Consider the following 15764-nt stretch of genomic DNA (forward strand, 5'->3'; position numbering starts at 1 on the left):
CTGTGGTTTTGCTTGTGCTGTCAAATCTTCTCATATAGTGGACACATTTTTCTGTGATTATAAAGTAGGTTTCAATAGCTTAATTTTTTCATTTATAGTGGTTGTTTGATTTGGCTTAATTTTTTTTAACATTTCAGATCAACTTATTTGCATATTCATTTTTCTAATTATTAAATAATATTCTCCAGTTCAGAAAAAAATGAAGGATGAGAAACTGAGTCCATTCAATATCTTCTAGAGCATGATCCATGGATGTTATGTATTAGTTTACTAGGCACAAGTAAAATCTAATTTTTGTCTGGGCTATGAAGGCGGGGAGATCCTGTTTTCCATGTGGATGAATTCATTTATCATTAACTGAAATATTAACGTGAATGATTTCTAAGTAGGGATGCAATTTGACAAACGGGGACGGGGACGGGGACGGGGCGGGGGTGGAGGACATGAAACGGGGATGAAGGCGGGGGTGGAGGATAAAATCCATCCCCGCCGCGGAGGCGGGGCGGGGGTGGAGGATAAAATTTTGAGGCGGGGCGGGGGTGGAAACCTTGTCCCCCGCCCCGCCCCACTGCCATCCCTACAAGCCTCTATCCCCGGTTCAAACGGGACGAGGCCGAGCAGGGCCCGTTTTTCCCTGGTCCACTGCCATCTCTAATAATCTAATTAGTCGAATGTGGTATGGGTCACATCTGATCAGAATCCGAACTGTTTATCTGTTAACATCTTGCGGCCGTACAAGAGAGAGAGAGAGAGATCTTTCCTTGCATAGCGGGTAGATTCTGATCCTTTGCTGCTCTGCTCATTCATCCTTCCCTTCCACCCCCACCCCTCTTTCTGCTGCTGCCGCTGTCGCTGTGCTACTCTTTAATCACCTTTTCCTCCCTTCTTTTGATTGTGAACCCTAACCCTAGAATTTGTCCTCCGTTTCCCCTTCTTAGAGGCTTTCAGCTGTTTTTGCCCTAGGTAATTTGAGCTAAATCTTGCCGCCCAGCTTCCGATGGAGAGCGGATTAAGCGACGATCACCAGAGCAAGATGATTTTCTTCATGGAGATTACGGCCTGCGACTCCGGAGACAAGGCTCGGCAGTTCCTTCAGGTTTCCCTCCCTCTCTGTTTCTCTCATTTTGTTTATTGGAATTTAGCTCAGGATTCGTAGATTACTTCTGCAGGCTGCATTGTTTAGATTTAGGGTTTATGTTACCGAGGGCTGAGGTGCACCTTTTTAGATTGCAATGCAGACGGGATCTGTTGATTAGGATCTTTGATTTTAATAAGGCGTGTATTGTGCGTAGTGCGATTAATGCGTTTATGTTGAAGATTTTGCAGTTTGTCGAGTCTCGATTCTGTGCTATTAAGCTGGACCTAATGGTTTAAGAGAATTTTATTCAAAATAAATTTGCTTAAAATATCAAATGTACCTTCCTTCACTGCTTCTTCTCATGGCTTAAACACCATATGTTGGCACCCTTATCTCCCTGTGGAGCATAGTATTGTATGTCAAACTAGGGGTTCCATGTAACTACCGGATTCGGGCCTCTTGAGCCCGGGTTCTTGCACATTAGTTCTCAGAGGCAAATTACTCAGTAATCTCAAAAGCAACTCAAAACCATGCCATTTTTTTTTAATTGAAGGTTCATACATCTATTTACAATATCATAACCATCCAAATACAAAAGCAGAATAAAAAGTAGAGGTGAATCATACTTCTCATGTGGCAAAGTTTTGATACTAGGCCATGTGAGTGAGAGTAGTTCCTGAACCTATAGTTGTAACCAAAAGAAGAGGGTGACTCTACAACCCAATAAGATTTCATTTAGAAATAAACACGATGTTACAATTATAGTAAGCTCTAAGCTCCTAATCTTAGTTTAGTTTGCTAAATATGCATACATCTTATTTATGAGTTTTACCTCATTTTTACCATATCTCTAACATCATTCTCAAACACATCTTCTATTCTAATTGGCTATTTCAGATATAGCCTCCTCGGGCGTAGCAACCCATGTAGACAACTTAGAATTTACGATGTTGGTTAGACATATGAATCACTCACAACAACGTAGTTCAAACTGGCTCAGACTACAAACACAAGTATTGCAACTGCTCGTCGGTTGTAAGCTAAGAGCTCAATTGGTAGTTAGCCGAAGAGCCAGGGTAGCTATACCTGCCCCCAAGGTATCTCAAAGAACTATACCCACCTTCAAAGTGTCTCAAGGAGCTATACCTGCCCACATTGCCCTCAAGGTTTTGTGGTTCATGCTACATCTTACATGTGTTTAGTGAGCAATGTTTTAACCCCTAAGGGTTATCTAAGAACGTCTGAGATATTTCAAAGTAACTCACGAGGTACACCTCAATATTTCCCTAAACCATACCTCTTAGTAGAGTTCTCCATCATATTCTGTGCAGTCATCCTATACACAACTTTCTCTCAATATTCACATCTTGAAGTCAGTGCGTTATACAATCATCAATGTATATCCACTAACTATTTTTTAATGCATGTTCACATATCTGGACTGTTAAGGATGACAACCCACCCCAGATTAATTCACGACACTTACAATGCCCCTCTCAAGGCATAAGCGTAATTTTCCCTAACGTAATACCTACCCTAATACTCTGAAACTCTACCCTCAATTCTCATATAACACATCAATCTCTTACATGCAATCATGTCATGCCATATTTATATCATGAATTAAGAAATATGCATGATCAGGTTTAAGCATCACTTGAACTTTATAGATTTATAAGCATGCAAAACAATGTCTATTCACAATAAACAAGACTAGCATACTTAAAGCACTTGGAATCATATAGAAAGATGTCTAAACTAACTAGCATGTGTTTTAATCAACTAAGGATGAATTTGCAAATGTTCACCTATCTGGAACACTTAAATTTCAATTTTTAGTCTCACGCAACCTTTGATATGAAATCAATAAATACCTTGTATCATCATCAAAATTATCAAAATACCTTTTGGCTTAACTGTCAAACTCTGATTCCATTCTTTCAAAGTTTATCCTCACATCCCCTACTAATGGATTCTACTCAAGCAGTAGAATCCAAGGATTCAAGAATCACCTGAATCCGACTTCAGGGTACTAAGTTATGCCTTGTTTACTATGTAGGCATATCGAGGGCAAAATGATTTTTTTACTCTTTCAACCAATCATAGCGACATCTATGTCGTTTCTACACCACTTCTTTACACCATGTCAACTTTGTATTAAATTTCGAATCCAAATCCGCACTGTTTTCAAAATGGATCATTTAGGTTTTTAACCAAAATTCTAATTGGATCTTGGATCCGGTACACCCGATCAAAACCTGTTTGTGATGGTTTGGCATATATATGATGTCTATACTGGACATTCTTAAATTTTGGACTAAAATTCACTAAGTTCACTTAGTTTCGAATCCACTTGGGTGTTCGTGATCCGACTTGAGTTTTGGGTCCAAACTGGGATCCAATTCACAGTGAAAAAATTAAGTCTTCGCTATCTCGATTTTTCCACCACACCCGATCAATCATGTGTACACATATTTTATATACCTCACAAGTTCGATTTGTCTTGGTCTAGATTAAGTCGGTCTGACCCATATTGGGTCCGACTTTGGTCTGGACCAAACCGGTCCACAAATACAAACCTGACTCGGTCTGCCCTAATCGAGTCAGTTTGCTAACTAATTCGAACCCAACTCGGTCTGAACAAACCGAGACGGTCTGTCACAATACACAGACCTTGACTCGATCTGTCAAAAAACACAGACCCGACTCGATCCGTCCAGACTGAGTCGGTCTATCTAATAACATAGACTTGACTCGGTCTGTCGAAATACACAGACTCGACTCGGTCCGTCCAGACCGAGTCGGTCTATCTAATAACACAGACTTGACTCGGTCTGTCCATACCGAGTCGGTCTATCGATTTACACAGACCCGACTCGGTCTGTCAACAAATTTTTTTTCGTTTAGCTTGGTCTGAACACGCCCAGACTGAGCCCACCCGGTCTGCCTTGACCGACTCAATCTGGGTCGTTCAATCTGATGGCCGACTCGGTCTGCAGAAAACGCAGACCGAGTCTGCCATCACAACGTGCAACAGTTTCGGCAACCCCCGTTGTCGGACTATTGCAGATTTATGCAAGTGGGGGGCGGCACCGCTGGCGATCTCCGATCATCGATGGGTGCCGACCCCGCCTCCTTTTATTTTCGGTGGTGGTAGTAGAGGAAAACCCTCTGCTACCCCCATTTTTTCTAACTGGTAGAGCAGGGACAAGGTTTTCCCTGTTCCTGTTCTACGACAACCGTGAGGTTGTCGGTGACCCCCGTATTAAAACAAATGGGAGAGAGTATGGGACTTACCTGTCGCTGACGGGTCATCTACTCTTCTTCCCTTCTTCCATTCTCTCTGCCTCTCTCTCTCTCTCTGGATGATCGAATGGGGAAGGGAGAAGCCCCCCATGGCTTTTATAGCCATGGGAAGTCGGTTACTTCCCCCTATTAATTCCTCTTTCAAAAAGAAATGGGGGGAATCGTTCCCCTCCCCCCGTTCTTCTCCCATGATCAAGTTCGTGGGCGAGGAAGGGGGCGGCGGTTCCCCCTCCTTCCGTAACCGCCCTACGATGTGGACAATGTTACAATTCCACCCTCTTACAAGAAGATTCATCCCGAATCTTTCTCAAAAACAACTGTGAAAACTGTGCGCGCATATCTGCCTCATTCTCCCATGTAGCCTCATTCTTACTGTGATGCTTCAATCTCACAAGGATCATCGAAACAACCTTGTTTCTGAGCTTGTGTTTTTTAAATTCAATTACCTCAATTGGTTCTTCCTGAATACTTAAATCTTCTTGAATGTCCAACACTGATTCCACTGTATCCAATATATGTTAAGGACCGGGCACGTACTTTCTTAACATGGATACATGAAATACGTTATATATCCTTGAGAGTGATGGGGATAATGTCAATTGATAGGCTGTAGACCCTATCTTTTTCAAAATCTTGAATGACCCGATATATCTAGGACTTAATTTGCCCTTCTTTCCGAACCTCATTACCCTTTTAAACAGGGATATCCTCAAAAAGACATGGTCACCTAGCTCAAACTCTAACTCTCATCGCCTCTTATCTACATAACTTTTCTGTCGACTTTGAGCTGCTTGGAGTCTTTCACAGCTGAATCTAATTTGTTCTTTTATTTATTGCACCAATTCAGGTCCTAAGGTTTTTCTTTCACCTACTTGGTCCCAGAATAGAGGCGTTCTACAACGTCTCCTATGTAAGGCTTCGTAGGAAGCCATACCAATACTACCTTTGAAACTGTTGTTATTGGCAAATTCAATTAGCAGCATAATTTTGTGCTATGAGTTGTGATACTCCAGTAATAGGCCTGCAGCATATCCTTCAGTGTTTGAATGGTTCTTTCTGACTGCCCATCTGTCGGAGGGTGAAAAGTTGTACTCATTTTCAATTGAGTTTCCATTGCTTCTTGGAAGCTTTGCCAAAACTTAAAGGTGAATTTCAAATCTCTGTTAGAAACAATGGAGTCTGGCACTCCGTGCAATCTCACTATCTCTCTTATGAAAAGATGAGCCAACTGTTCAAAAGAACGCATTGTCTTGCACACGAGAAAATGCGCAGGCTTAGTCAGTCTATCGACAATCACCCAAATCATATTTAATCGCTCTCTTGTCTTAGGGAATCGTGTAACAAAATCCATCGTGATATCTGCTCATTTTCATACAGAAATAGGTAAAAGTTGCAATAGTCCACCCGACCTCTGATGTTCAATCTTTACTTGCTGACATATTAGGCACCTACTGACAAACTCAGCAACATCCTTTATTCCATTCCACCAGAAATTATTATTCAAATATCTGTACATCTTATACTTTCAGGGTGAATGAAATACCTGGAATGATGTGCCTCGGCAAACAATTGTTTCTTAAGTTCCTTAACCTTAGGAATACAAACATGATCCCAAAATCTTAGCATACCTTGGTCGTCTACTTTGAAATTTGGATCTTCACCATTAATTACGGTTGACCTGATTTCTTCTAACTCTTTATCTAAGAGTTGTTTTTCTTTGATTTTGTTTCAAATTTTTGACCTTAAGGTCGTCTGGACAAACATCAGTCGACCTGGAAGGCATTGCACTTCTGCTTTTTGTTCTACAATGCTCACCAGTAGATTTGATATGGATAGTCTCGTGACTGATTATGATTTTCGACTAAGTACGTCAGCTACTACATTAGCTTTCCCTAGGTGATACTTCAGTTCAAAGTCATAATCTTTGAGTAGTTCCAACCATCGTCTCTGTCTCATATTTAATTTTTTTTGAGAGAACAAATATTTTAAACTTTGATGGTCAGTGAATATCTCAAATTGTTCTCCATGTAAGTAGTGTCGCCATATTTTGAATGTGAACATTACTGCAGCCAATTCCAGGTCATGAGTTGGATAATTTATCTCATGCACCTTTAGTTGTTATGAGACATATGCGATAACTCTGCCGTGTTGCATCAAAAGACAACCCAAACCTTTATGCGACACATCGCTATAAACGGTGAAACTTCTAGTACCAGAAGACAAAACTAACACTGGTGCAGTGATTAATCGCTTCTTGATCTCTTGGAAGCCTTTCTCGCACTTTTCATTCCATTCGAACTTCACATCTTTCTTTGTCAGCTTAGTCATGAGAGCTGCCAATATTGAAAATTCTTCCACAAAGCGTCTGTAATAACCAGCTAACCCCAAAAAACTTTGAATTTCTGTAGCATTCTTGGGTGTAGGCCAGTTGGTCACCGCTTCAACTTTTGCTAGGTCCACCTTCACTCATTCTTTACTGATAATATGTCCCAAAAATGAGACCTGATGAAGCCAGAACGCACACTTAAAGAACTCTTGTGATCTCTAAGTATCTATAAAACGATTCTCAAGTGTTTTGCGTGTTGTTCCTTACTGGCCGAATATATGAGGATGTCATCCACTAATACTACCACGAACTTGTTCAAGAATTGTTTGAACATTCGGTTCATTAAATCCATGAATGTAGGTGGGGCATTCGTCAGCCCGAAGGGTGTGACTAGGAACTCATAATGACCATATCTTGAGCAAAACGCTGTCTTGGCAACATCCTCTTCCCGAATCTTTAGCTGATGATACCTAGAACGTAGATCCAACTTAGAAAAACAAGCTCCACCTTGTAGTTGATCAAATAAATCATCTATCCTTGGCAGAGGATACTTATTCTTTATTGTCATTGCATTTGATTTCCTATAGTCAATGTACATACACAATACCCATCTTTCTTTTTCACGAATAAGATTGGTGTGCCCCAAGGTGACACTGATGGACAGATGAAACCAATATCTAGCAACTCCTGCAGCCAGTATTATTAAAAGCGCGCCTCAAGGCGCAAAAAGCGTGTCTCGCCTCAAGGCGAGGGGATTTGTGCCTTGAGGCGCAGGCATAAGGCACAAAAGCCGTGAGGTGCACGCCTCATACGCCTTGAGGTGTACGCCTCAGGGCGAGGCGCGCCTCAAGGTGAGGCGTACATGCCTCACCTTGTTTTGGTCAAATGGGGGTCAAAGCCCCCATTTGACCAAAAAATAGGGTTATTTTGTTGGGGCCCCTCATTATCTCGTCTCTCTCCCACCTCTCGTCTCCCCCTTATCTCACTCTCTTCTCTCTCCCACCTCTCGCTCGTCTCCCACCTCTTGCTCCTCTTCTCTCGTATGTTATTGCATGCATACCTATGTGACAGTTTATAGATTCAACGAGATTTCAATAGAAAAAAGTTACAGTTTATAGATTTCAACGAGATTTCAATAGATAAAGGTTGATTCAAGCTCTTTGCAGCATGGTTAGCAAACTCGGTGAGTCAGCTTGTGACTTGCCTGAGTTGGATCAGATTGATCCCTAATTGAGTTAAAAAACAATATCTTAGTTAGGGACTAAACTCGTCGAGTTTGCTAACCCCAAGGTGTTTTGCAGCTGATATATTACGATGACAGAAGTTGGAGAAATAGAGCATGTGTATTGTGTTGAGTCTGTAGACACAAGTTAGATTCTTTAGCAAATTCAGTCGATGCAATTCAAATGACATGATATATGTTTAATATTGATTTTCACTTATTAGATATACATATAAATATATCAAAACCACAGGCTTTAGATGCTTTATAGATATATACATGTTATTTTCATCTAAATAATTGATGCAATTGTGATTGCTGCATATTCGGTAGAGTGTTTTAAGTTGTTGATACACATTTGAGTATTTGGGTCTTTTTCCTTTGTTGTTGAATGATTCAACTCCATCAGAATGATTCTATAGAACTGTAAATGTTTTTTTATTTGGATTTTGATAACACTTATGCTTCAGTTTTGCGTCAGTTAGCTTCATTCCTTGCTGAAATTGGATTGAACACAGAAGAGGCCCATGCTTTCTCTACTCCAGATGGCTATTCTTTGGATGTTTTTTTAGCTCTGTTTTTTTTTCCTGCAAATGCGGCAAGAGATCAATTTAATTGAAGAGAATTTTGGTTTCTAATGTTTGAAAAACAACATAAATAAGATCTCATGCTGTGAAAGAATTTTGGTTTCTTAGATACTTATGTAGATCAAGTTGTTACATTAATGTTACTTTTACTGTTTTATATGTTAATCTCATATTTTTTCAGTATTTATTTGAAATTTTTTAGTTCTTGTTGGTTGTTGCTTCATCAATAAAGCACTTTTTATTTATTTATAATTTTAGATATTTTTTATAGTTTTTTTTAAAGTTTTCAAATTTTTTTTAGGCTTACGCTTTACGGCTCGAGGCTTACGCCTCGCCTCAGATTTTGATGGAGCGCTTCGCTACGCCTCAACGCTTTTCACAACACTGCCTGCAGCTGATCCTTGAGTTCTTTAAGTTCTGCGGGTCCCATCCTATATGGAGGAATAAAAATGAGTGTTGTACCTAGAGCTAGATCTATCTGGAATTCGACTTCTCTATCCGGTGGAAGTCCTAGAAGTTCTTCAGGGAAAACATCCATGAATTCTCACACAATCTCTACCTCTGTGACTGAGAATTTATCGTCGAATTCGGTCTTTATATAAGCCAAATATCCAATACAGATCTTCTGTAGGTAACGGTTGGCTTGAAGACATGAAATGATTGTCGGTTTTGTAAGTTTTCTAACACCCTGAAAGGTAAAAGTAGGGGTTATGGGGTATTGAAAACTTACGCTTTTTCTTTGATAATCAATGGTCGCATGATGGTTAAATAACTAATCCATGCCCAAGATAACGTCCATTCCCTTAAAGTTCAATATCAGGAGGTCTACGAACAATAGATGTTCTTCGACTTGTACCATACATCCTTGGATGACTTCATCTACATAAACTGACTTTTCTACTGGTGTCTCTACTTGGTGAAGTGTTGTGAAAAGCGTTGAGGCGTAGCGAGGCGCTCCACCAAAATCTGAGGCGAGGCGTAAGCTTCAATTTTTTTTTAACAACTTAAAAAAAACTATAAAAATATCTAAAATTATAAATAAATAAAAGTGCTTTATTGATGAAGCAACAACCAACAAGAACTAAAAAATCTCAAATAAATACTGAAAAAATATGAGATTAACATGTAAAACAGTAAAAGTAACATTAATGTAACAACTTGATCTACATAAGTATCTAAGAAACCAAAATTCTCTCACAGCATGAGATCTTATTTATGTTGTTTTTCAAACATTAGAAACCAAAATTCTCTTCAATTAAATTGATCTCTTGTCGCATTTGCAGGAACAAAAAAAACAGAGCTAAAAAAACATCCAGAGAATAGCCATCTGTAGTAGAGAAAGCATGTTCCTCTTCTGTGTTCAATCCAATTTCAGCAAGCAATGAAGTTAACTGACGCAAAACCGAAGCATAAGTGTTATCAAAATCCAAATAAAAGAACATTTACAGTTCTATAGAGTCATTCTGATGGAGCTGAATCATTCAACAACAAAGGAAAAAGACCCAAATACTCAAATGTGTATCAACAACTTAAAACACTCTACCGAATATGCAGCAATCACAATTGCATCAATTATTTAGATGAAAATAACATGTATACATCTATGAAGCATCTAAAGCCTGTGGTTTTGATATATTTATATGTATATCTAATAAGTGAAAATCAATATTAAAAGTATATCATGTCATTTGTATTGCATCGGCTGAATTTGCTATAGAATCTAACTTATGTCTACAGACTCAACATAATACATATGCTTTATTTCTCCAACTTCTGTCATCGTAATATATCAGCTGCAAAACACCTTGGGGTTAGCAAACTCGATGAGGATATTGTTTTTTAATTCAGTTAGGGATCGATCCGATCCAACTCAAGCAAGTCACGAGCTGACTCACCGAGTTTGCTAACCATGCTCCAAAGAGCTTGAATCAACCTTTATTTATTGAAATCTCGTTGAAATCTATAAACTGTAACTTTTTTCTATTGAAATCTCGTTGAATCTATAAACTATCACATAGGTATGCATGCAATAACATAGGAGAGAAGAGGCTGACAGAGGAGAGAGGTTCATAGACGAGGCTGACAGAGGAGCAGTCTTCGTCTTCTATTTCTTCTTCTTCTTAGGTTGATAGATGAGCAAGAGGTGGGAGAGAGCAGAGAGTGAGATAAGGGGGAGACGAGAGGTGGGAGAGAGACGAGATAATGAGGGCCCCCAACAAAATAACCCTATTTTTTGGTCAAATGGGGGCTTTGACCCCTATTTGAGCAAAACAAGGTGAGGCGTGTACGCCTCACCTTAAGGCACGCCTCGCCTTGAGGCGTACGCCTCAAGGTGTATGAGGCGTGCGCCTCAGGCTTTTACGCCTTATGTCTGCGCCTCAAGGCACAAACCCCTCGCCTTGAGGCGAGGCGTGCTTTTTGCACCTTAGGCGCACTTTTAATAACACTAACTTGGTATTTTATTTCTAGAGATACAAGAGAAACATGTAATAGTGCCACAAAAATAAGGGTGGTGAAGCTATGTGTAGCACCCGAATCAAAGAGAATATGTGCACTAACACCAGAAATTTGGAGTGTACCTTCCACCACGTCCAGGCTAGCCAAGGCTTCCTTCAGAGTCGCTGCATAAACTCGGCCTGGAGCAACTGGGTTTTGCTCCTTCTCCCTGCACTGGCTGAAGACATTTCCTCGCAATGTGTCCCATCTGACCGCAATTGTAGCATTTGATATTCTTTTTATCACAACGACCCTCGTGCTTGAAGCCGCAAGTCCTACAACTGTTGTTGCTCTTGAAAGGTGGTCCTTGGTATCGAGATTTCTTAGCTTCTGGTTGTTTATGATTCGTCTCCTGCTGCTTATTGTTGTTTCCTGCATTGTTTTCCCTCCTATGCCTTCGAAAATCTGCCATTTTTTTGCCTTTTCTTGAAAAACCTCTGGGATGATATGCTAGTTTGTCCCTGTTGTACTTGCTTGGGTTTCTCTCGCGCCTCTGGTTTTGCTGTTCGGGCACTCCAAAACTTGTGAAGTGATGCCACCTCCATTAGTCTGTCGAACCTCCTAATTTGTAGAGGTCCCACCATCCTCAGAATCTCAGGCTTTAATCCATGCTCGTATAACTTGCATTTTTGCTTTTCTATAGATACCAAAGCCTTTGCAAATCTGGATAGTGAATTAAACTTGGCAGTATAGGCCGCCCCACTCGTGCTTCCCTGCCTGAGCTTTCTAAACTCTTCTTCTTTCTCCATCCTCTCAATACTGGGAAAGAATTGTCTGTAGAACTTGTTCCTGAAGGTGATATAGGGAACAAACTCTCCACTACCCAGGACATCTCTGATGGATCGCCACCAATACTTGCTGCAACCCATGCTTTCTGGTCCTTTGGGCACTATATTGCATCCAATGTTTTTTCTGCTTGCGTCATCCATTTTTTTGGCTGCTACTCCTTCAGGAGTTTCGTCGAAGGTGAGCACTTTCATATTCTTGAACTTCTCAGCCCAAGAACTGCTTCCCAATGCCACTTGGTTTTGGCTTTGATGCAGTGAATTTTGTAATAGTTTATACAAAATTTTTTCTGTGGTATAGCCGGGAGACACACCACTACCAACTGTAGCACGTTCGTGTCGAGGTGAAACACTTTCACCTTCCGCTCCCAAGCTCCTTGGAGGCAGGCTGCCTGATGCCTGTGGAGACACAAGACCAATGAGGCTTTCAACACTTCTCCTTGCAAAACCCTCATTCACATGCCTTGCTTGAGAAGGGGGGTCTGCTTGTCTCCTGCTTATTTGGGAACCTCTTGACTGGTATGATATTCCTTGACTTGTCTTCATATTGCAACATGAGTAGAGTGATTACTAAAATATTACATTTACTTATTCATATTCTCGCATGTTTGCTCATTCGTCATAAGAAATTTACTATTTATTAAGAAAACAACATTTTTACAATTGTTCATGGGTTCTTTCGTAATACAACCCGTTACTTACTACGAATACTAGGCCACCATAGGCCTTTATTACAAGACTTAAACAAAAACATCATAAAAATACTAAGGTGTAGGGGTACTAAGGGTGTAAATAGGGTCTTCTTCTTCCTCAGAGTCTGAAGGAACCCTAATTGGTGTTGACACTATCATGTTGCTAAAAGCACATAGGTATACGTGCCTATTCATATGCCCTTTGCCTCTTCTCAGTATGACCATTCCTCGAAGAGGTTGCGCAAATTCTCTTATTTGTTCACCTTTTATGACATTAGTGCCCCTGCTTTGTTGCACCATTGACCTTTGAACACCCTCGTGACAGGATGTGCTAGTTGTTCTTGACTTCTTCTGCTACTGGTAGGTGTAGCGTTGCTTAGCTCTGCTTCATTTTGGCCGACGTGAGGCCTGATACAACCCGAACTACAAGCTGTAACTCCCTTACCACCTCGATTTGCCAGTGATCCTCTCCTGACGTGCCTGTATGGAGTACGTCTTCGTGACCCTGGCGATCCCCCAACAGGTGGTTGAGATGGTGCTACCCCTTCCTCTCGTTCCTTATGCCTTTAATTGTTGATTGTGACTGAAACTGGGACTGGAGAAGGAACGGGAGGTATCATACTTCCCATTGCCCTAGTGACGTCCAACATGGCTGTCACGAAGAGCGAAAGGACACCGACCATCTGATCCGTTTGGATCACTTCAGGATGCCTCTGCCTCCCTGAGCTCCTACTGCCTCTATGGTCGCTCTCATTGCTACTATCACTGTTAGCGTTCATTCCTGCTAACAAGAGACCCTCATAAGTTCAGGACCTACATGGACCTTCCTATAACTCTTTTGCCACTTATTCATTTGGATGATTATAATTATCATTCTTTTAGGACCTTCAAATTATTTCAAATCCAATAAAATCTCTCTTTCAAAATCTAACATTTTTAAAAAATAACCTGACCTTGATACTACTTGTAATGACCCGATCTGGGGCTTCTCGAGCTCGAGTTCATGGATGTTAGTTCCTAGCGAAAAATTACTCAATAATCTCAAAAACAACTCAAAACCATGCCATAAATTTTCTTTAATTGAAGGTCCATACATCCATTCACAATATCATAACCATTCAAATACAAAAGCAGAATAAAAAATAGAGATGAACCATACTTCTGATATGACAGAGTCATAGTCCGATACTAAGCCCTGTGAATGACAACAGTTCCTAAACTTACAGTTGTAACCAAAAGAAATGGGTGAGTCTACAACCCAATAAGATTTTATTTACAACTAAACATGACCGTTACAACTGTAGTGAGCTTTAAGCTCCTAATCTTAGTTTAGTTTGCTAAATATACACACATGTTATTTATGAGTTTTACTCTCTTTTTATCGTATCTCTAACATCATTATCAAACACATCTACTCTAATCGGCTATTCCGGATATGGCCTCCTCGGGCGTAACAATCCACGTAGACAACTCATATGAACCACTCACAATAACGTAGTTCAAACCAACCTAGACTACGAACATAGGTGCTGTAGCTGCTCGTCGTGAGCTCAAGAGCTCAATCGGTAGCTAGCCGAAGAGCTAGGGTAGCTATATCTACTCTCAAGGTGTCTCAAGGAGCTATACCTCCTCCCAAGGTTTTGTGGTGAAAAGAAGACATTATTCACGATCTGGGTATCCAAACCCAATTCAAGTTTATCTAATTTCAGATTTAAGCACATGTTCATTAATTCTATTAATAGCTTATTATAAATTACATTGTTGTGTAATGGGTATCTTCGTACCCTAGTAATTGTAACACTATATACTTAATGGAATGCCAATACTGCAGCCTCCAATGAAGGATTCTGCAGCTCTTACGTATCCTCTCCTCATCCTGTACTTAGTCTTGTGCATTTGACAAGGAACCCACCATTTCTCACATGGTATCAAAGCTTTGATCTTCTCTCCAATGTCTTCTTCCAAGGTATTCCTTTTCTTATCCTTCTTGAAATCTATTGATTCTCTCCGGTCAATGCATTTCTGAAATCTGCATCCCTATTTCTAAAAGTCTCCATCTAATCTCTCTCTTTCTCATCTAATCGATAGCTACCACTGATCTTATTCTAAAAAAAAAATCTGCATCTCCCCTCTATTTGCATCTAATCTCTCTCCTTCTCACGCTGTTTCACGTGATTTCATTTGGTCACGCATGAGCAAATCTTTATGTGATTTCATAAGTTGTCCCTCATCTTCTTCAGAAAGGTAAAGTCAGATTTGAGTAAAATATCATATTCTTTTCCTTTACACTTTGAATAATGTTACCTCCAAAAAAAATCATATTCAGCTCTTTGTATTTTCTTTTAAAGGAAAATACGTTACAGCCAAGTAACGTGATTCTGTTTTACATTTCATTGACTGATCTTTACTCTGATCAGTTTACTGCATAACTTTGGTTCTGTCTTGGGTCTGCTTAAAAAAGAAAAAGAGGTCGAGTTCCGAGTTCTGAATTTTAGTTCTGACTTCTTTGGTTCTACTCCAGTATTGTTTCTGACTTTATTTCTGACTCTTGCTCCGCCTTCAATCATCTATGGATTCTTTTTCTTCTTCTCAATTTGGTCTCTCTTCTAACTTTCTTAATCAACTTGTATCTGAAAAACTAAACAACTCCAATTTTCTCACCTGGAAAAGACAAATCATCCTATTTATAAGAAGTCAGGATCTTTCTGGACATCTATATGGCTCTTTTTCTGTTCCTCTAGAGTTCATATCACAAGATGACAAGACTGGGGAGGGTGACACTTCCATTACTTTTGTCAGAAATCCAGAATATATATCCTGGATGAAGCGAGATCAAGCTTTGGTTGCCTACATCACTTCCACCCTGTCACAGGAGGTGCTTGTGGCAATTCCAGATTACTGTTCTGCAATGCAATTATGGCACCGATTGGTTCAGACATATTCTTAAGTTTCTCAGGCCAGAGTATTATTTTTGAAGAAAGAGTTTCAAATGCTGAGGAAGGACTCCATGACCATCATGGAGTACTTGAACAAAATGAAGACCATTACAGATTAGTTGGCCATCGTGGGATGCACAATTAGTGACAGAGATATGGTGCAACCAACTTTGAGCGGGCTGGGATCGGATTATCATATGATGGTTACTTCTTTATTGTGTTTGCTAGATTTACGTACATTTGAAGATCTTCGTGCCAAGCTTTTACAATATGCGATGACCTTGAAGGGGTTTTCTGAAGATACTCATGCTCAAGTTGGGGCACACGATGTCCTTG

General features: G+C 40.1%; 1 protein-coding gene across 1 annotated transcript in view; it reads left to right on the forward strand.

Annotated features, from left to right (window-relative positions):
• Positions 1–736: 736 nt before the first annotated feature.
• The window catches only part of LOC149832736 (plant UBX domain-containing protein 7-like), a 44332-nt gene continuing 29304 nt past the window's right edge, over positions 737–15764 (forward strand). Inside the window, exon 1 of the mRNA XM_090012567.1 lies at positions 737–1096. Within this exon, the coding sequence (XP_089868693.1) occupies positions 998–1096 (99 nt within the window). The 5' untranslated portion in view covers positions 737–997. The remainder of the gene's footprint in view (positions 1097–15764) is intronic.

The sequence above is a fragment of the Nuphar pumila genome, chromosome 7 (genome assembly GCF_984573655.1).
Source record: "Nuphar pumila chromosome 7, dmNupPumi1.hap1.1, whole genome shotgun sequence".
Taxonomy (NCBI): Eukaryota; Viridiplantae; Streptophyta; class Magnoliopsida; order Nymphaeales; family Nymphaeaceae; genus Nuphar; species Nuphar pumila.